Source organism: Scyliorhinus canicula, chromosome 29, assembly GCF_902713615.1.
Source record: "Scyliorhinus canicula chromosome 29, sScyCan1.1, whole genome shotgun sequence".
Classification (NCBI taxonomy): Eukaryota; Metazoa; Chordata; class Chondrichthyes; order Carcharhiniformes; family Scyliorhinidae; genus Scyliorhinus; species Scyliorhinus canicula.
Genome location: NC_052174.1, coordinates 2,877,572 through 2,899,814, shown reverse-complemented (window position 1 = coordinate 2,899,814; position 22,243 = coordinate 2,877,572). Strand labels below are relative to the sequence as shown.

Genomic DNA, 22,243 nt, shown 5'->3' with positions numbered 1-22,243 from the left:
ACAACCCAAAGATGTGTCTGTAGGTGGATTGGCCGCGCATAATTGTCACTAAGTTGGAAAGAGAGCATTGGGTAGTGTAAATGTATTTAATAAAGACAAAAATAAGGATTGTATTCGCTGAAGATCAGAATAATTATGGGGGATCTTACAGAATCCCATACATTCCACGCAGTACACGTCAGGGTAGATTCACGAAGGACCTTCGCGATGGCGGGGATGTCCAGAATCACTCAGCACAGTCTCGGGATACAGGATAAAACATTTCAGAAATAGATGAAGAGAAATGTCTCCACTAAGGGAGTGTGCGGCCCCTGGTATTCGTTACCACAGAAAGCAGCCGAGGCCAAAACCTTGTCTCACGCAGTGAGCTAATAGCACTCGGGTGGAAGCGCACCAAATACAATAGGGGGACTGTGGGACCAGCCAATGGCGTTGGATGATCAGCCATGATCATAATGAATGACGGAGTGGGCTCTGAGAGCCGAATGGCCTCCTCCTGTTTCTATTGTCCGTCTCTCCGTCGCTGAAAGTTGTGCAGATTCAGCAGCCATTAGAGAGGAAAATGGCGCATTCGCCATTATTTCCAGCGGGTCTGCGTACAGGGGTAAGGACGCTTTGCTGAAGCTGTGTTGAACCCGCGGGGTGAGGAAGCATCGGGAGTCACTGTGTGCTGCTTTGCAACCTCGCGTCTCAAAACATATAGTGGCCATAGTGCTGTTGCAACAAAGTTTCACCAAACTTATCGCAGGACGCAAAACGTGGAGCTTTGAAGAAAAATTGAGAACGTTAGTAAATTTGCCGATAGCACGAAGGTTGCGGGAGGTGTAGATAGTGTTGACGGTTGTTGTAGGTTACAACAGGACATTGTCAGTATGCAGAGCTGGGCTGAGAAGTGGCAGATGGAGTTCAACCTTGATAAATGTGAAGTGATTAATTTTGGAAATGTCGAATTTGAATGCTGAATACAGCGTTAAAGACAGGATTCTTGGAAGTGTCGAGGAACAGAGGGGTCTTGGTGTGCACGTACATTGATCCCTCAAGGTCATCATCCAGGTTTATGGGGTTGTTAAAAATGCGTATGGTGTGTTGGCTTTCATTAACAGGGGAATTGAGTTCAAGAGCCGCGAGGTTTTGCTGCAGCTTTACAAAACTCTAGTGAGACCACCCTTGGAATATTGTCCAGTTCTGGCCGCCTCATTATAGGAACGATGTGGATCTTCGAAGATGGGACACGGGAGATATACCAGCATGCTGCCTGGACTGGAGGGCATGTCTTATGAAGAAAGATTGAGGGAGCTAGGGCTTTTCTCACTGGAGCGATGAAGGCAGAGAGGTGACTTGATAGAGATGTACAAGGTGATGAGAGGTATGGATACTGGATTGCCAGAGACTTTCCCCCCGGGTGGAAATGGTTGTCACGAGAGGACATAGTTTTAAGGTGATTGGAGGAAGGTTGAGGGGAGATATCAGAGGTAGGTTATTTACACAAAGATTGGTTGCTGCGTGGAATGCACTGTCAGCAGATGTGGTGGAGTCAGCGTCATTCGGGACATTTAAAAACTCTTAGACCGGAATATGGACAGCAGTAAATTGAAGAGCTGTAGGATAGATTGATATTAGATTAGAATAGATGGTCGGCACAACATCGTGGGATGAAGGGCCTGAACTGTGCTGTACTGTTCTGTGTTCTTTGTCCCGCCACCAATCCCAAGAGTTTATTATAATGGATAGTGAGCATATCGTGGTGTACACATTCTTATGGATCTCGACATTGTAACGCAGGGTGGATGTTTTCCCCTATTGGCAGGTCTAGAACCGGGCAGTTATCAATGTCAAATTAAGAGGTGGGCTACATGGGATCGATATTTGGAGAATATTCTTCTGTTTGGAATCAGGAGTTCAAATGACTGAGAAAGTGTATCCATTGACGAGGCTCAAGACGCAGATCAGTAGAATCTCAGATACCGTATCATCAAGGGTTCTGAGGATAATGCTGAATGATGGCACTGAGATAGCAGATCAGGATTGTATTCGCTGGAGTTCAGAATAATTATGGGAGATCTTATAGAAGCCCATATATTTTTCTCACGAAGGATCTTTGCGATGACGGGGATGTCCAGTACCACTCAGCACAGTCGAATAGCCCACCTCTTAATCTGACATTGAAATGCTTGAAATTATGGAGTGCCAGAATCGCGTCCTCCTGCTCCTATGTTTTATGTTCCAATTCTACAGAGGAAATCTCTGACGGAGTTAGGAAACGTTTTTGGATCGTGCTATGCAATGCTCACCGAATATCGCCTCAGCGAATCATCAAATATTGCCCGTATGCTGCAGGGTGAATGTTTATGGTAGTATTCAGCAAGCAATTAGGATGCATTGTGCTGCATGGTGTAGAACGTATTGATGATGTTCAAGGTAAATGCGAGTACGGTTTCAGGGAATAGGACGGCAGAGTGAGCCGCGGTAGTGTGTTCTTTCGGAGGATGGATGCAGATTGGATGGGAAGAATGGCCTTCTTCTGTTCTGGAAGGATTCTTTCATTCTTGTGCACTTTGGGGGCTGCATTCATCCAGGCAATAATTTTGTAATTAGTAAAACCTCACCAAACAGTCTAGATTCCTCTAATGTAATAAGGGATTGACGAAAATAGTTTGAAATATTCAAAAACATTTCGGTCATTATATGTCACGCAAATGTCTTTCCTGGTTTGAAAATAAGAAAACATTAGTGGGGACCAACAATTTAACACGGTGGGCAGTCTTAAGATGTGCAAGGATTGGACATGATCAATAACCCTTGGTGTCTAAATGTGTACAGACGAGGTGCATTGGCCATGCTAAAATGCCTTCCAATGTCCAAATATGTGCACGTTTCTGTAGCTATGGGGACAGGGCGGGAGGTTGGGCTCATTCAGAGGGCCGAACTTCTTCCTTCGGCATTGTAGGCTTTCTCTGCTTCTATGACTCAATAGGACGGACGTACGGTATATATATGACGACAGATGGATGGATTGAAAGTTGGAATAATGGAATGACAGAATGACTGAATGACGGAATGACTGGTAAGCAGCGAAGCACAGGTCCTTCACAGCTCCAGGGTACCAGGTTCGATTTGCTGCTGGGTCACTGAGTGTGCGGAGTCTGCACATCCTCCCCGTGACTGCGTGGGTTTCCACCGGGTGCTCCGGTTTCCTCCCACAGTCCAGAGATGTGCGGGTTAGATGGATTGGCCATGCTAATTTGCCAATAATGTCCAAAAATGTTAAGTGGGGGTTACTGGGTTACGGGTATAGGGCAGATACGTGGGCTTCAGTAGGGTGCTGTTTGTAAGTGCCGGTGCAGACTCGATGGGCAGAATGGACTCCTTCTGCACTGTAAAATATATGATTCCATAACTGAGGCGCAGGCAGGCAGAAGGACAGCTAGATTGACATATGCGCCTCGTTTCATCACTCTCTTAATCTTTGGGACTTCTGCGAGGAAAGTACCTGTGCTAAATTCAGCACTGATTCCGAAACTGTAACCTATTTCCCAATTTGGATATGAAATGTAATATCCCATGAATTAGACCTATGAAATTCTCCAGCAGCGCTACTGCCTTACTGACATAAATGTGCAATGAAACAGGATGACCTTGAGGCGTTTGTAACCATACATTACCTGGGGAACCACTTCTCCGATTAATTAACGTATCTATGATGAAAACAGTATAACACATTAGAATTAGAAAGCTAATGAGTGGAATACATCAATATGTCATGCGAGTACAGAACGTTTTTTCCAGCAATGCACGCGGTTTTATGGCGAGTATAATTATGACTGTCAGGGGCTGGGCTAAATAGCTAGCTCTTAAAGCAGACCAAGGCAGACCAGCAGCACGGTTCAATTCACGTACCAGCCTCCCCGAACAAGCGCTGTAATGTGGCGACTAGACGCTTTTCACAGGAACTTCATTTGAAGCCTACTTGTGAGAATAAGCGATTTTAATTTCATTTTTTCATCTCAGTGTAATATAGTCGGGGAAAGCTTGCCAAATCTCTTGTCCGATCGATGCTGCTTTGCTACTTTGGAAATAATTTGGCTGCAATTATTTGAGTTGTTCCAACTAAATTAATTGCGTTTTGTTTTTTTTCGTTGTGCGAATATCACTCTCCATTAAATGCATGAGAACATGTAATACCGCTGTCGGAGAAGGAAGGGAGGCAGCAGGCGGAAATTGTAGGACGATTATCTTGACTTTTGTCATTTGTCAGATTTTATATTTCATTATTCATTATGAGATCGCGGAGTACTTAAAAGTGCGTGATTAAATAGGACTGACTCAGCACGGCTTTGCCATGTCTGACAAATCTGTTCGAGTTTTTTGAAGACGTAACAAGAAAGTTAGACAAAGCATGATCAATGGACGTGATTTATATACATTTCCAGAGACTGACAAGGTGCCGCAAAGGAGACTGAAAAATATGTTCAGAGCCCGTGGTGTTCCTTGCATGGATAGAGGATTGGCTGACTGGCAGAAGAAAGAAAGTGCGGGTTAAAGGTTTTTTTTTTCAATATGGCAGCAGGAGACTCGTACCTCAGGGGTCAGTACTGGGAGCACATCTTTTCACAATATTCATTAACGATCTGGAAGAAGGAACTAAATACTCTCTTGCTACGTTTGAAGATAATACAAAGATATGCAGAGGGACAGGCAGTATTGAGGCAGCAAGGGGGCTGCAGAAGGATATGGACAGGCTAGGAGAGTGGCAAAGAAGTGGCAGATGGAATACAATGAGGAAAAGTGTGAGATTCTGCACACTAGAAAGAGGAATGGAAGCATAGATTATTTTCTAATGGGAAGATGCTTAGTTAATCAGAAGCTCTATGGGACTTGGGAGTCCTTGTTCAAGATTCCATTAAGGTTAACGTACAGGTTCAGTCGGCAGTTAAGGAGGCAAATGCAATGTTAGCATTCGTGCCGAGAGGGCTAGAATACAAGAGCAGGGATGTGCTTCTGAAGTTGTATAAAGCTCTAGTAAGACCCCATTTGGAGTATTGTGTACAATTCTGGGCCTCATATCTAAGGAAATATCTGCTAGCCTTGGAAAGGGACCAGAGAATATTCACAAGAACGATCCCTGGAATGAAGAACTTGTCGTATGAGGAACGGTTGAGGACTCTTGGTCTGTACTCGTTGGAGTTTAGAAGGATGAGGGGGGATCTTATTGAAACATGCAGGATCCTGAGAGGCCTGGATTGACTGGACGTAGAGAGGATTTTTCCACTTGTAGGAAAAACTAGAACCAGAGGACACAATCTAACACTAAAGGGACTATCCTTTAAAAGAGAGATGAGGAGGAATTTTCCAGCCAGAGGGTGGTGAATCTGTGGAACTCTTTGCCGCAGAACGCTGTGGAGGCCAAATCACTGAGTGTCTTTAAGACACAGACCGATAGATTGTGTTAATATGTGGAACAGGTGTTCTGTGGAGAAGGCAGTCGAATCTCGGTGAAACAGATATCAGCCATGATTGAATGGTAGGGCGGCACAAGGCACAGTGGATAGCACGGGGACGACGGCGCTGAGGACCTGGGTTCAAATTCCAGCCCTGGGTCACTGTGCATGTGGTGTTTGCACATTCTCCCAGTGTCTGCGTGGGTTTCACCCACACAAACCAAAGGCATGCAGGTTAGGTGGATTGGCCATGCTAAATTGCCCCTTAATTGAGAAAAAAATAACTGTTGTCTTAATTGAAAAAAAATGATTCAATGGCGGAGCGGACTCGATGGCCCGAGTGGCCTAATTCTGCTCCTGTGTCTTATGGCCTTACGGTAAAATAGGTTGTCTCATTAATTTCAGAAAAATGACCAGATCTGTATGAACACACACAATCCGCTGACACGCAATCCACAGATATACCCACACTCAGATGTCAACACTTAAAAAGGCAATCATACAGATACAGAGAGACACCCACCCACATAGGACCACACAGACAAAGGCACACACAATGACACAAACTCAAAGAGGCACATACACATACACACTCACACAGCCACATACACCCAAAAAAAGAAACATTCATACACACCGACACACACCCACAAACGCGCACACACACAGGTGCAGACACGCACAGACGAACACTCCCACAGAGGTATACATGTACACTGACAAACACAGACACACACTCAACCATAGACATATGGACATATACATACATGGTCACACACTCAAACACACACGCACACACAGGCAGCGACCCACAGTTATACTCTTTGGGTCATGGCTGAAATCGACAGATTCCTCCGAACCAATGGCATCAGGTTGTCTGGATGGAGTACGTTTAAACAGCAATTACCTGTCTGGCCTTGGTAAACAGTAATTACCTGTCTGGCCTTCGTAAACAGCAATTACCTGTCTGGCCCTCCTGCTTCGACTTCCCTCTGGTAATGATGAATCTAGTTGGCAATCGTTTTCTTTTCAAACATGGATGTGTTGGGTGCGATTTGGATACAAACGAGCAAACCAGCAATTAAGTATGGAGATGAGAGAGAGTGCAGGATTGGCGGATAGGGAAATGCGGGAGTAACGGAATGTGCGCCCCAGAATTGGCGTTATGATACATTTGTCACGTTGATCATGACGACAGCAGATTTGGGGGTTACTCGGGAGAAACAACAATAATTCATCCCAAGGAAGAGGACGCATGCTAAGGGGAGGACAAGGCATCCATGGTTGACGAGGGAAATCAAGGACTGCATACGGGGAGCAATGGGAAACAAGAGGATTGGGAAACCTTTAAAAGCGAGCAATGGACAATTACAAAGCAATAATAAGGACAGAAGGTGAAGTATAACTGTATATTAGCGAGAATGAAAACAAAGACAGCAAACTTTATTTATAGACATAAGAGTTAAGAGAGAGCCAAGATAACACATGTGTCACTAAAAATGAGATGTAGTAATAGGAAAAAAAATGGCAGAGAAACTGATCAGTTACTTTGCACCAGCCTTCACGCTGGAAGACACAAGTGGGATATCAGACCTTCACGAGAAAAAGAGACAGGGTTAAGTGTAATGACGATCACTAATGGAAGACACTGAGGAAACTGAAACGTCTCACGGTGGACAAATGACCTGGAGATAAGCTGATGAGATTGTGGATGGATTGCTGGTGATTTCCCAGGAATCACTGGAGGTAGCGGGGGAGGGGGTGTCAGAGGACTGGAAAGTGACTAATGTAACACATCTGTTTAAGAAAGGAGGGAGACAGAAGACAGGGAATTATAGTCCGGTTAGCCTGACTTCGGTCAGTGGTAAGATTTTAGAGTCCATTATTAAAGATGAGATCGCGGAGTACCTGGAAGTGCATGATAAAATAGGACTGAAGCAGCACGGCTTCGTCAAGGGGAGGTCATGTCTGGCAAATCTGTTGGAGTTCTTTGGCGATGTAACAAGGAATCTGGATAAAGGAGAGTCGGTGGACCTGACCTATTTAGATTCCCAGAAGCCCGGTGTCAAGGGGCCATGTAGGACGCCGGTAAATACGTTCATAGCCACTGTGTTAAAAATACGACCCAGGCATGGATAGATGATTGGCTAACTGGCAGAAAGAAGAGAGTGGGGATAAATGGCTCTTTTTCAGGATGACAGCCGGTGACTCGTGGCATGCCTCAGGGGTCGGATTGGGAGAACGACGGTACACAATACAGATTAATGATGTGGAAGAATCAACCGAGGGATCTGCTGCTCAATTTGCCGATGATACAAAGATCTGCAGCGAGACAGGTGTTTTTGAGGATGTGGAAGGAGAGGGGCGGAGCTCCAGAATGACGCAAACAGGTCAGCAGAGTGGGCAAAGAAGTTACAGATGGAATACAATGCGGAAAAGAATGAGGTTATTTACTTTGGTAGGTCGAATGGAGGCACAGACTATTTTCTCAAAGCGAAAATGCTTCGGAAATCAGAAGCACAAAGGACTTCGGAGTCCTAGGTCAGAATTCAGGTACAATCGGCAGTTGGGAAGGCAAATGCAATGTTAGCATTCAGGTCGGGCAGCCAAGAATACAAGACCAGGGATGTACTTTTGAGGCTGAATAAGGCTCTGATCTAGCTCCATCTGTAGTATTGTGAGCAGTTTTGGGCCCCATATCTAAGGAAGGATGTGCTGTCCTTGTAAAGGTTCCAGAAAAGGTTAAGAAGAATGATCCCTGGAATGAAGAGCTTGTAGTATGAGAGGCGGTGGAGCACTCTGTCCTTCACTCATTTCATTTTAGAAGATGAGGAAGGATCTTTTTGAAACTTAAAGGATACTGAGAGGCCTGTATAGAGTGGACGTGGGGAGGATATTCCAACGAGTAGGAAGAAACAAGATGCCGAGGCTACAGCCTCCGACTGAAGGGACAATCCTTTAAGGCAGAGATGAAGAGGAATTTTTTCAGCCAAAGTGTGGTGAATCTGTGGAACTCTTTGCTGAAAAGGCTGTGGAGGCCAAATCACTGTGTCTTTATGACAGAGATAGATAGGTTCGTGATTAATAAGGGTATCAGGAGTTATGGGGAGAAGGCTGGAAAATGGCGTTATTAAACATTTTAATAACGGATTGAATGACGGAGCAGGCTCGCAGTGCCGAATGGCCTATTTCGGATCATTGGTCTTAGGATCTAATATTCCTAAATCTTATGAATGGGAGTCAGTTGGAGTTGATTATATTTTCATCAGGATTCAGTAGCATTGGAACATCCAGAATATTTAGCACTAGTGCCTGACAGTGCCACGGATCCGTGTTAAATTCCCACCTTGGGCGGTTTTTATGTGGAATTTGAACATTCTACCCATTGCCTCCGTGTGTTTTTTCCGCGTGCTCCGGTTTCCTCCCTCAGTCCAAAGATGTGCATATTAATTTGATTTCCCATGCCAAAAGATTAGCATATTAGGCGGAGAATCTATGATAAATTATCCTTAAGTATCCAGAGCTGTTCAGGGGAGATGAATTTGCTGTACTAAATTGCCCTTTTGTGTCCAGAGATATGCAGTTGTGGTGGACTAGCCCTGTTAAACTTGCCGTTTATTCCAAAGATATGCAAGATAGATTGATTACCCATGCTTCAGTTGACCGTCAGCGACGATAGATTTGCAGGTCAGGTGGGATTAGGGTGAAAGGACAGAAGGATTGGGCCTTGGTAGGGTTCACCAAGGAGGGTCGGTTCAGAGCCGATGGGTCGAACGGTATTTTAGAACAGTACAGCACAGAACAGGCCCTTCGGCCCTCAATGTTGTGCCGAGCAATGATCACCCTACTCAAACCCACGTATCCACCCTATACTCATAACCCAAACAACCCCCCCTTAACCTTACTTTTTAGGACACTACGGGCAATTTAGCATGGCCAATCCACCTAACCCGCACATCTTTGGACTGTGGGAGGAAACCGGAGCACCCGGAGGAAACCCACGCACACACGGGGAGGACGTGCAGACTCCGCACAGACAGTGACCCAGCCGGGAATCGAACCTGGGACCCTGGAGCTGTGAAGCATTTATGCTAACCACCATGCTACCGTGCTCCCCATAATCTTTTTGCACTGTAGGGATTCTATGGATACTTCCAGTTATGACAATCATCCCCTGAGCATCGTTCTGTACTTAACGTGTGCCGAATAGTTATCCATTCAATTGTAGCAATATTACGATATTCAATTAAATTGGGAATCTCACGTTGTGGAACCGATGACCTCACCTGTGATAGTCACTTGCACTGAGTCACTCGGTGTTGACTGCACCCACTCCTGTCCCACTTTGTAGAAATAGCGACACGTGTAATCCCCCTGATCGTCATCGTCAATATTGTTGAGACTCAATTTAGCAGAGACACCTTCGGGGTTCAATTCCTCTTGTGAAAGATGAACGCTGTTCCTTAAAAATTCGAGGCGTTTGCTTGTATTGTGCTGTTGTAGAGTACACTTCAAGGTTAGAGACTCTCCTCTGAGAAAGGCGTCATCGTCAGGCTGCACGGATAGTCTTGGCTTTGGTCCTAGTGTACGTTGCCATCAGGAAATCGAATTAAAACAGTGTTTATCGTCGATAACGTATAAATGTTTACTTTACAGCTCAGAAATTAGGACACCATTTTGTTTCTCAACTTCTATAATTTACGTTATTCACATAAAAGAGAACGGACAATCCAACAAGACGTTTTACCGCCTAAACCAACGCCCCATCCTCCCCACCCACTACTCACACCCACCTCACACACCCTCATAGAACAGAGAACGATACAGCGCAGTACAGGCCCTTCGGACCACGATGTTGCACCGACATGGGAAGTCAAAAACTAAAGGCCATCTAACCTACACTATGCCATTATCATCCATATGCTTATCCAATAAACTTTTAAATGCCCTCAATGTTGGCGAGTTCACTACTGTTGCAGGTAGGGCATTCCACGGCCTCACCACTCTTTGTGTAAAAAACATACCTCTGACCTCTGTCCTATATCTATTACCCCTCAATTTATGGCTATGTCCCCTCGTGCTAGCCACCTCCATCCGCGGGTGAAGTCTCTCACTGTCCACCCTATCTAACCCTCTGAACATTTTGTATGCCTCTATTAAGTAACCTCTTAACATTCTTCTCTCTAACGAAAACAACCTCAAGTCCATCAGCCTTTCCTCATAAGATTTTCCCTCCATACCAGGCAACATCCTGGTAAATCTCCTCTGCACCCGTTCCAAAGCTTCCACGTCCTTTCTATAATGAGGCGACCAGAACTGTACGCAATACTCCAAATGCGGCCGTACTAGAGTTTTGTACAGCTGCAACATGACCTTATGGCTCCGGAACTCAATCCCTCTACCAATAAAGGCCAACACACCATAGGCCTTCTTCACAACCCTACCAACCTGGGTGGCAACTTTCAGGGATCTATGTACATGGACACCGAGATCCCTCTGCTCATCCAAACTGCCAAGAATTTTACCATTAGCCAAATATTCCGCATTCCAATTATTCTTTCCAAAGTGAATCACCTCACACTTCTCTACATTAAACTCCATTTGCCATCTCTCAGCCCAGCTCTGCAGCTTATCTATGTCCCTCTGTAACCTGCAACATCCTTGCACACTGTCTACAACTCCACCGACTTTAGTGTCGTCTGCAAATTTACTCATCCAACCTTCTGTGCCCTCCTCTAGGTAATTTATAAAAATGACAAACAGCAACGGCCCCAGAACAGATCCTTGTAGTACGCCACTCGTAACTGAACTCCATTCTGAACATTTGCCATCAACCGCCACCCTCTGTCTTCTTTCAACTAGCCAATTTCTGATCCACATCTCTAAATAACCCTCAATCCCCAGCCTCCGTATTTTCTGCAATAGCCAAACGTGGGGAACCTGATCAAACGCTTTCCTGAAATCCATATACACCACATCAACTGCTCTACCCTCGTCTACCTGTTCAGTCACCTTCTCAAAGAACTCGATAAGGTTTGTGAGGCATGACCTACCCTTCACAAAACCATGCTGACTATCCCTAATCATATTATTCCTATCTAGATGATTATAAATCGTATCTCTTATAATCCTCTCCAAGACTTTACCCACAACAGACGTGAGGCTCATCGGCCTATAGTTACCGGGGTTATCTCTACTCCCCTTCTTGAACAAAGGGATCACATTTGCTACCCTCCAGTCCTCTGGCACTATTCCTGTAGCCAATGATGACATAAAAATCAAAGCCAAAGGCTCAGCAAACTCTTTCCTGGCTTCCCACAGAATCCTAGGATAAATCCCATCAGGCCCCGGAGACTTATCTATTTTCACCTTGTCCAGAATTGCCAACACTTCTCCCCACGCACCTCAATGCCATCTATTCTAATAGCCTGGGTCTCAGCATTCTCCTCCACAACATTATATTTTCCTGAGTTTATACTGACGAAATGAATTCATTTAGTATCTGGCTTATCTCCCCAGCCTCCACACAAAGCTTCCCACCACTGTCCTTGACTTTCTTGTATTCCTGACATACCTATAGAAAGCTTTTGTGTTTTCCTGGATCCTACTTGCCAAAGACTTCTCATGTACCCTCTTTGCTCGTCTTAGTTCTCTCTTTAGATCCTTCCTCGCTTCCTTGTAACTATCAAGCGCCCCAACTGAAACTTCACGCCTCATCTTCACATAGGCCTCCTTCCTCTTAACAAGAGATTCCACTTCTTTGGTAAACCACGGTTCCCTTGCTCCGCCCCTTCCTCCCTGCCTGACTGGTACGCACTTATCAAGAACACGCAATCGCTGTTCCTTGAACAAGCTCCACATATCCAGTGTGCCCAACCCTTGCAGCCTACTTCTCCAACCTACACATCCTAAGTCATGTCTAATGGCATCATAATTCCCCTCCCCCCAGCTATAACTCTTGCCCTGCGGGGTATACTTATCCCTTTCCATCACTAACGTAAAGGTCACCGAATTGTGGTCACTGTTTCCAAAGTGCTCACCTACCTCCAGATCTAACACCTGGCCTGGTTCATTACCCAAAACCAAATCCAATGTGGCCTCGCCTTTTGTTGGCCTGTCAACATATTGTGTCAGGAAACCCTCAACACCCAAAGGTCGGACAGCAGCATTTGTCGGGTGAGTGGTTGAAATTGTATTGTGGCATTGGACATGTCATCTATTTAAACGCCCGCTCATTCATCTTTCCCCAATGCCTGGTAGACAGCACCCAGTTGCTTGATTGTCCCTGTTAATCATTTTCTGGTTTGATATTTCTAATTTTCATTTGCTCCTTGTCTTTTTTTCGGGAAGTGCCCCTTTAAGGAGAGGCCCCTCTCAATGTGCACCCCAGTTTTTCGACTTAGTTTTACTTGTTGAATCTTAAAATTGTTCAACTATCCACTTTCAATCGAGATCACTGGTCAATGTGCAGTTAAAATCCGTCCACTTCTCAGTTAGTATTGACCAGCGATAAGTTGGGAGGGATTCTCACTTTAAGTGTCACAACGTATCGTCCTTCTCTCCCTATCAGGCGGAGGAATGGTCCAGGAGTACAGGAATTGAGCACCATTGTCTCAGTGAGTTTTTAATCCCAAGAGGTGGTGCGACAGCCTATCTGTGACTGGCCACCATGATCTAAAATATTATCCATCCAACAGGACCAATCCCATTTCGATCGCAATGCGACCCAGTTAGATCAGACTGCATATTATGCATAGAAGATATGGGCAGGAAGAGGCCTTTTGGCCCTTCGAGCCTGCTCCGCCATTAATCACAACCATGTCTGATCAACTAACTCAAAATGCTAATCCTGCTTTCTCTCCAAGTACTATATCCAACCGCCTCTTCAATATATTCAATATATAGTTTTTGCATCAACTGCTTTCTTTGGTAATGAATGCCACAGGCTCACCATTCTTTGGGTGAAGAAATGTCTCCTCATATGTGTCCGAAATGGTTTACCTTGAATCGTCAGACAGTGTCCCCTGCTTCTGGACACACCCATCATTGGTAACATCTTCCCTGAATCTATCCTGTCTAGTCCTGAATTTTATAATTCGTTATGAAATCCCCCACGACCCCCATGCCTCTGAACTCGAACAAATATCTTCTCATATGGCTGTCCCGCCATTCCTGTGATCAGTCTGCTAAACTTTCGCTGCACTCCCCCTAGAGCAAAAACACCCTTCCTCAAAGGAGTTCAAAACTGCACATAATATTCATTTCTTTTTTTTTAATTTTTAAGAATACCCAATTCATTTTTCAAATTATGGGGCAATTCAGCGTGGCCAATCCACCTACGCTGGACATCTTTTGGGTTGTGGGGGGTGAAACCCACGAATACACGGGGAGGAATGTGCAAACTCCACTCAGACAGTGACCCAGAGTCGGGATCGAACCTGGGACCTCGGCGCCGTGAGGCAGTAGTGCGGCCTAGCGCTGTCCTTGCACACAATATTCGCGGTGTGGCCTCACCAAGGCCCTGTATAATTGCAGCAACAGATATCTGTTTCTGTACTCGAAACCGCTCGCAATAAATGCCAACATACCATTAACCTTCTTTACCGCCTGCTGCAGCTGCATGCTTACCTTCAGCGAATGGTGCACAAGGACAATCAGGACGCTGCACACTCCCCTCTCTCAATTTACAACTTTTCAGGTAGTAATGTTCCAAAGTAAATAATCTCACACGTATCCAAATTATCCTGCATTCGCCATTGACTTGCTCATTCGCCCAACCTGTCCAGATCACGCTGTAGGATCCCTGCATCCGCGTCACATTTCACCCACCCCACACAACTACGTATCATCTGCGAACAATGAGATGTTACATTTTGTTTCCTCATCCAAATCATAAATATATAATGTGAATAGATGGGGTCCCAGCACCGATCCCTATGGCACGCCACTAGTTACTGACTGCCAATTTGAAAAGGACCCATGAATTCCTCCTCTTTGTTTCCTCTCTGCCAACCAGTTTTCTATCCACCTTAATACACTTCCCCAATCCCATGCACTTCAATTTTGCACAAAGTCTCTCATGCGGGACATTGTCAAACGCATTCTGAAAGTCCAAATATACCACATCATAGGACCATAAGACTTAGAAGCAGAATTAGGCCACAGCCTGTCGATTCTGCTCCGCCATCCAATCATGGCTGATAATTTCTCATCCCCATTCTCCTGCCTTCTTCCCATAACCCCATATCCCCTCATAGATGAAGAAACTATTTATCTCTGTGTTAAAGACACTCAGTGATTTGGCCTCCACCGCTTTCTGCGGCAAAGTGTTCCACAGATTCATCACTCTCTGGCTGCAATTCTTCCTCATCTCTGTTTTAAATAATCTCATCTTTAGTCTGAGATGGCGTCCTCTGGTTCTAGTTTCTCCTACAAGTGGGACAATCCTCTCCATGTCCACTCTATCCAGGCCTCGCAGTATCCTGTAAGTTTCAATGAGACCCCGCTCCCCCTCATCCTTCTAAATTCCAAGGAGTACGGACCCAGAGTCCTCAACCACCGTTGCTCAAATGAGAAGTCCTTTATTCCAGGGATCATTCTTGCGAACCTCCTCTGGACACTTTCCAAGCCGGCATATCCTTTGTTAGATACGGGGCCCAAAACTGCTCACAATACACCAAATGGGGTGTCACCAGGGCCTTATACAGCCTCGACTGGTCAACCCTTGTCATCTGGTCCTGCCACTGCTTTCTAAATGTTCCGCTATAAAGTCCTTGATAATCGATTCAATAATTTTTCCCACTACCGATTTTATGCTTACTGGTCTATAATTTCCTGCTTTCTCACTACCTCCCTGTTTTAATATTTTAGTGACATGAACTACCACAATCTGCAGGGACTGTTCCAGAGTCTTAGAATGAAATGAAATGAAAATGAAATGAAATGAAATGAAAATCGCTTATTGTCACAAGTAGGCTTCAAATGAAGTTACTGTGAAAAGCCCCTCTTAGCCACATTCTGGCTCCTGTTCGGTGAGGCTGGTACGGGAATTGAACTGTGATCCAGGTCTGCTTTAAAAGCAAGCGATTTAGCCGTGTGCTAAACCAGCCCGGAATTCCGGAATCCCGGAAGATGGCCACGAAAGCGTCCATTATTTCCAGAGCCACCTCCTTAAGCACTCTGAACTGTAATGTTCAATGTCTATGTCTATCCTCAACACAGCCCTACATCTGCTCCGCCTTATTTTAAGGCTATGCCTCCTAGTTCTTGTTTCACCCATCAGTGGAAACAACTTACCTGCTTCTATCTTATCTATTGCCTTCATAAGTTTATGTGCTACTATCAGATCCACCTTCATTCTTCTAAATTTGAATGATTATAGTCCTAGTCTACTCAACCTCTCCTCATAATGCAAACCTCTCAACCCATGAATGAACCTAATTATTCTCCTCTGCACTCCATCTAATGCAAAGAGGTATTTTCTAAAGTAAGGAGGCGGAATTTGTACACCGCACTCCAGGTATGGCCGCACCACACACGAGGCAACTGCAACATATCTCCCTGCTTTTAAACTCCACCCCTCGAGCAGTGAAGGAAAACATTTATTTCCCTTCTTAAATACCTGCAGCACCTACGAGCCAATTTCTTTAGATTCATGCGCAAAGATACCCATGTCTCCCTGCACAGCAGCATGCTGAATTTTATTGCCAAATGAATAGTTGTCCATTTTGCTGTTGATCGGACAAAAGTGGTTGACCTCACGCTGACTAACATTAAACTCCATCAAACTGTCTATGTGCCTCTGCAGCCGTTCAGTGTCCTCTGCACACTTTTATCGACCACTCATCTTATTGTCATCAGCGAACATTGACACCCTACAGTAGAGATCGGATGGGGGGAAAGGAACGGTTCGTCCACCAACTCAAACCCAACCCATGACCCTCCAGTTTAGTTCAACGGTTCAATAGAGACCTGCAGCAACTTATAGAATTAGGCTTTGAAGAGCAGAAAATGGGCAGGACTGCAAACTGCAAAGCGAACAGCGTGGTGGGGGGGGGGGATTCTTGACCAGTGTCACCAATTAAATGGAACAGACACGGAGGGACAAATGGCATTCTTCTCGCAGTAAAATTGTGTGTCTCAAAATGTAATTACTTTCTTATTTTCAAGATGTGCATGTTGGATGGATTTGGCACACTAAGTTGTCCCACAGTTTCCAAAGATGTGCATGTCAGGTCGATTGACCACGTTGAAATTGCCCCTTAATGTCCACGGGTGTGCAGTTAAAGTGGTGTGACCATGCAAGATTGATCCTCAGTGTCCTTAAGGTAGGTAGGATCACAGGATTGCGAAGGAGTGGCTTGAGTAACCTGTTCTGTCAGAGGACCAGTGGTGCCGCGATGGGCCAAAAGGTCACCTTTTGCACTGCAGGGATTCTATAATTTTTCATTATTGTCCCAGCATGGAAAACCAATTTGTTTAGGAGTAATAGATTCAGGTGTTCAGTCATATCCAACAAGACAGGTTAAGTGGTGTTATCCATCTTAAAAAATCATCCATTTGCATCTCGGTATTGCTTACCAGAGCAAATGACACCAGCATCCTCTTCATGCAAGCAGTTATGTTGACCCCAGTGTCGAGAAGGGCATTGCCACAAATAAACTTCCGTCCCCCGACAGTCCAGGTCGTCGAGGGCAATCGGGCCAGTCCCTTTGCCAAAATAAGCGTGAGTCAGTGCAGAGACCGCCGCCCCGCATCTCAGTTCCCGACACACAACTTGAGCATCCGGCAACTGCCATTGGTCGTCGCATACTGTGCCCCACGTTTTATTGTTCAAGATCTCCACTCTGCCCGAGCAAATACTGCTTCCGTTCACCAGTCGGATTTCTACTCTCTCTGTCGGAAAACAGAAGCAACTTAGCCACGCAGCATTGGCACCGAGGACAAGGAATTGTTAACATTTCATTCACAAAAAGGTAGTTATATGTTCGCCCTTCAACATTAGGTGGCACGGTTACATCGGTTATTATGGTAAACAGCATGTGGTGGGATTAGAGAAACAGGTACTAATATAATTAAAGATCAGCTCAGGACATTATTCAATAGCGGTGTAGAATATGTGGGGGAGGGGGTCTGATAGATTAATTTCCGTGAAAGGGCGGCAGCGTGACAAAGTGGTAGCACTGCTGCCTCATAGCATCAGGGAACCTGGTTAGGTTCAAGTCTTTGGCTAATTTACGTGGATTTACTCCAGCTCCTTCGATTTCCCCCCTCAGTCCAAAGATGTGCAGTTTAAGTGCATTGACCTTTCACAAATTGTCCCTTACTTTCCCAAAGTGTGCAGGCTATGTAGATGGGCCATGCTAACTTGCCCCTTACTGTCCATTGATATGTAGGTTAAGTGGAGTGGCGATGCTATAATTGCCCCTTCGTGTCCAAAGAAATGGAGGTTCGATTGAGTGTACAGGCTAAATTGCCACTTGGTGTACAAAGATGTGCAGGTTAGGTGAATTGGCCATACAAAAATTTCCCCAAAGTTTCACAGGTTGTGCAGGATAGGTGGATTGGCCATGCGAAATCCCCTTAGAATCCAAGGAATTTGCAGTTTAGCTGTGGTTACGGTGAATTGACGGGGACGTGGGCCCAGGTCCTGGGTGCGGTGAACGTTCGGAGGGTTGGTGCAGACTGGATTGGCCCAATGATCTTCTCCTCATTGGAGGGATTCTATGATTCTCTCATTGGACACTTCCTACTCTCAGGAAGGTCCATGATCTGAAGCCACCACATAATTTTATATAACCAGCACTGAAACAAGAGAAACAAGAACGAAAACACTTTGGAAATCGTGTTGTAACAAAATGGATAGTAAAAGACCATAACAATCAGATGTGGATTTGATTTCATAATTGAGCAGAAAGTGATTATCCGGGATATTGGGTGAGAACAGAAGAGACCAAGGTTCTATCGAGAAAATCAATGGGTGAAAGTGTTTGGCATCTAGTCATGAAGATTGCATGGGGGTTGAATGGGTAAGATTGGGCAATAACAGTAGGCGTGTTGCTTATTTGGAAGCTGACACGGACATGGTGGGAAAAATGGCTTTTTTCTGTGCTGTAAAGTTCTTTGTGACTCATTACAATAGCTGACATTGGCAAACATTAAGAAGTCTTAAAACACCAGGTTAAAATCCAACAAATTTGTGGCAAATGTGGAGGGGATCGTCCATGCCGACAGTCTGACCCTCTTCCACGGCTACATTCCCGGCCGCATGAACCTGGAAAGGAAGCGTGCGTGGTCCACGGGCACCTTCGCCGCCTTCAGTGCTCGCTGGGCACCGCACACATTATTGGCCATTTTAATCACTTTGTGGTTTGAAGTTTGAAGTTTCATTCCATCTTTGATTTTGTTGGGTGCTGTATCACTTTTAAAAATATGCCCATATTTCATTTTTTCGTAGTTCAAATTGTGTTTAATGGTTTCAATCAAAATGTTTTTCGAACCCCGCAGCTGCTTCACCAATATCCTTCAGGGAGGACGCACGTGATCCCAAACCCACAAGAGACTGTTTGACTCTTACTGTGCTTTGAAATAGCATTCCAGTTAAAAATCAATTAAGGATGAATATTGGCCATGCCAGGACACTGATATCCCAGGAGAGATAACAAAAGAAAAGCGCATACACAATTTACAGTCAGTTTGCAGTAAGATATGCCACGGGTATACTGCGTTTTTTAATTACCTCCCAGCGTCCAGAGATGTGCAGCATATATGGATTGGCCATGCTAAATTACCCCTTTGTGACCAGAGATGTGGAACTGACATGCACTAACCAACTTAAACCGTACATTAGCGTCGAAAGATTTTCACATTTGGTGGAAATCAAATCAAATTAGGAAGAATTTTAGGGGCAGCAGGGTAGCATGGTGGTTAGCATAAATGCTTCAGAGCTCCAGGGTCCCAGGTTCGATTCCCGGCTGGGTCACTGTCTGTGTGGAGTCTGCACGTCCTCCCCCTGTGTGCGTGGGTTTCCTCCGGGTGCTCCGGTTTCCTCCCACAGTCCAAAGACCATGCTAATTTGCAATTAGTGTCCAAAGATGTTCAGGTTAAGTCAATGTGCCACACTATATTACCCCTTCCTCTCTGAGACCATTTTTCCGAATTTGGAGGGCATTTGATTTGAGCACGTATTTCTGGAGCATTTCCCAGATAATCAGCCCTGTGAAGTTCGCCCTGCGTCACCATTTCCCTCTGGCAGCTATATTTAACTAAAAAGTTGGGTGCAAGACCATTTCTTTCTGTAGCCAGGCTTGAAAGGGTTTCGTAGGGCGAATAAGAATGTTATGAAATACTGATGCCTGTTTCTCATTCGTTTGGCAATGTTTCACGCACCTTCGACTTCAATCAAAACAAAGTTGCTGTCGGTCGAGTTGAACGCTTTTCCATTGATTTGGGTCTCATAGATACACGAGTAGTTCCCGCTATCCGACGTAGATGTGTTGGCTATTCTGAATTCAGCGCCGTGTTGCGCCCACTGCGTAGATATCCAAGGCATGATCGTGTCTTTACCGTTCTTCAATAAGTGGAAACTGTTCGTTGTGTAGTATTCAGGCGCCATGCACGTGATACGGATGCTTTTCCCTTGGAGATATAAGCCAAATAGAGTGCTCATCGTAAGTATGGGACCCTCCGGTCGATCTGTAAGTGTTTGAAAACAATCTTAATTTTACCCACCATTTTGAACATTGGCAATATTACGTGTTCACAAGTTCTTCGCAGTTATTGAAAGAAAACATTTAATTGCAAAATTGTTACTGTTCATACCTCAATGCAAGGAATATTAGAAAGAAGATGAGTTAAGGGCACAAGTAGACCTATGACAGCAGGAAGTCGTTACTATAACGGAAACCTGACGAAAGGAGGGGCAATGTTTGCAGCTCAATATTCCTGAAAGCAGACGTTTTAGGAAGAATTTTAGGGGCAGCAGGGTAGCATGGTGGTTAGCATAAATGCTTCACAGCTCCAGGGTCCCAGGTTCGATTCCCGGCTGGGTCACTGTCTGTGTGGAGTCTGCACGTCCTCCCCCTGTGTGCGTGGGTTTCCTCCGGGTGCTCCGGTTTCCTCCCACAGTCCAAAGATGTGCGGGTTAGGTGGGTTGGCCATGCTAAATTGCCCGTAGTGTCCTAATAAAAGTAAGGTTAAGGGGGGGGAGGGGTTGTTGGGTTACGGGTATAGGGTGGATACGTGGGTTTGAGTAGGGTGATCATGGCTCGGCACAACATTGAGGGCCGAAGGGCCTGTTCTGTGCTGTACTGTTCTATGTTCTAATTGAGTAGGAGGGGGAGAGCAATGGTTAAATATTGAAATCAGCAATTCTTGTTGTGCGAAGTGATGATCCACTAAAGGGTCACCAAATGCAACTTTATGGGTTAAACTTAGAAATACAAAAGTGGCAGTGGCACTACTGGAAGAATACTTTCGAAATCATGCAGCTAAAGGGAGGCAGAAGTGCAAATATATCGGGAAATGTCTGCCTCTTAGAAATGACATGAAATGAAATGAAAATCGCTTATTGTCACGAGTAGGCTTCAATGAAGTTACTGTGAAAAGCCCCTTGTCGCCACATTCCGGCGACTGTCCGGGGAGGCTGGTACGGGAATCGAACCGTGCTGCTGGCCTACTTGGTCTGATTTAAAAGCCAGCGATTTAGCCGAGTGAGCTAAAAACAAGACAATATTAATAGGAGACCTTCTCGATACCAATATTAACTGGGATTCAGCCAACATAAAGGAAACGGAGGGACGGAAATTTACGCAGTGTGTCTGCGAAATCAATTGCAACCAATTGGTGACGAACCGGGCAAGAGGAGGTGTAAGTACATAGCTGATCATTGGGAACGAAAAGGGGCAAGTGCTTGAAGTGACAGTTGGCGACCATATCGAGGACAGTGATAACAATTTAGTTAGATTCAGTATTGCAATCAAAACGTCTAACAATAGAGGTAGAATAATGAACTGGGTTAAGGCATCTTTTTCAGCAATTAGAAAGAACTTGGCTGAAATGGATTGGTGAGCACTACTGGAGGATAGGACAGTGGAATACCTGTGGGAAGCACTAAAAGGCGAAGTCTTAAATGTACAGAAGAGACATGTCCCCTCAAAAATAAGAGTAACATTAATACTGCAGAATCTAGCACCCTTGTTGTCTGGAGGAATACAAGGGAAGATTAAACAAAAAATAAGACAGACGTTAGACGATGAACTAAGCCCTGTAGATTGTCTAGACGAGAATAGGATCGGAAAGCAAGAAATAAAAAAGAAAAAGGAACATGGCAATTAAATGGAAGGCATGTAAAAAGATTAGCAAGTAAAGTTAAAGAACACCAAAGATTGTTTACCAATACATTAGTGGTAAAAAAAAAGTTCAGCAAACGTGGGACCTATCAGTGATGATGCAGAGAACTTTTGTGAGGATATATGGCGGCTGTTAGAAGGACTTTAACTGATTTTTTTCTCCGTGCTTACGAAAGAAATAACATTACGAGCCCAAGAGAAGCGCTGCGAGATATTCGATGGGATAATCATAAGGAGAAAATGCTCAAAGGGTTGAAATCCTTCAAAGTTGATCAGTGGCCAGCGTCAGATGGATTGTTTCTGAGATTTCTGAAGGAGGTCAGGGAGGATACAGAAGCTGCTCTAAGGACCATTTTCCAATCCTCACTAGACACAGGGGAGGTATCAGAGGGCTGGAAAATTTGTTTAAAAAGTGATCGAAGGAAATTCCAAACAGTTTGAGGAAGCTTGTGCAAT

General features: G+C 44.9%; 1 protein-coding gene across 1 annotated transcript in view; it reads right to left on the bottom strand.

Moving 5' to 3' along the window:
• The window catches only part of LOC119958387, a 98,661-nt gene that overhangs the window by 3,646 nt on the left and 72,772 nt on the right, over positions 1 to 22,243 (bottom strand). The window contains exons 14-17 of the mRNA XM_038786880.1: positions 19,827 to 20,132; positions 17,019 to 17,333; positions 9,725 to 10,018; positions 3,663 to 3,695 (exon numbers count right to left, since the gene is read on the bottom strand). Coding sequence (XP_038642808.1) covers positions 3,663 to 3,695; positions 9,725 to 10,018; positions 17,019 to 17,333; positions 19,827 to 20,132 — 948 coding nt within the window. The remainder of the gene's footprint in view (positions 1 to 3,662; positions 3,696 to 9,724; positions 10,019 to 17,018; positions 17,334 to 19,826; positions 20,133 to 22,243) is intronic.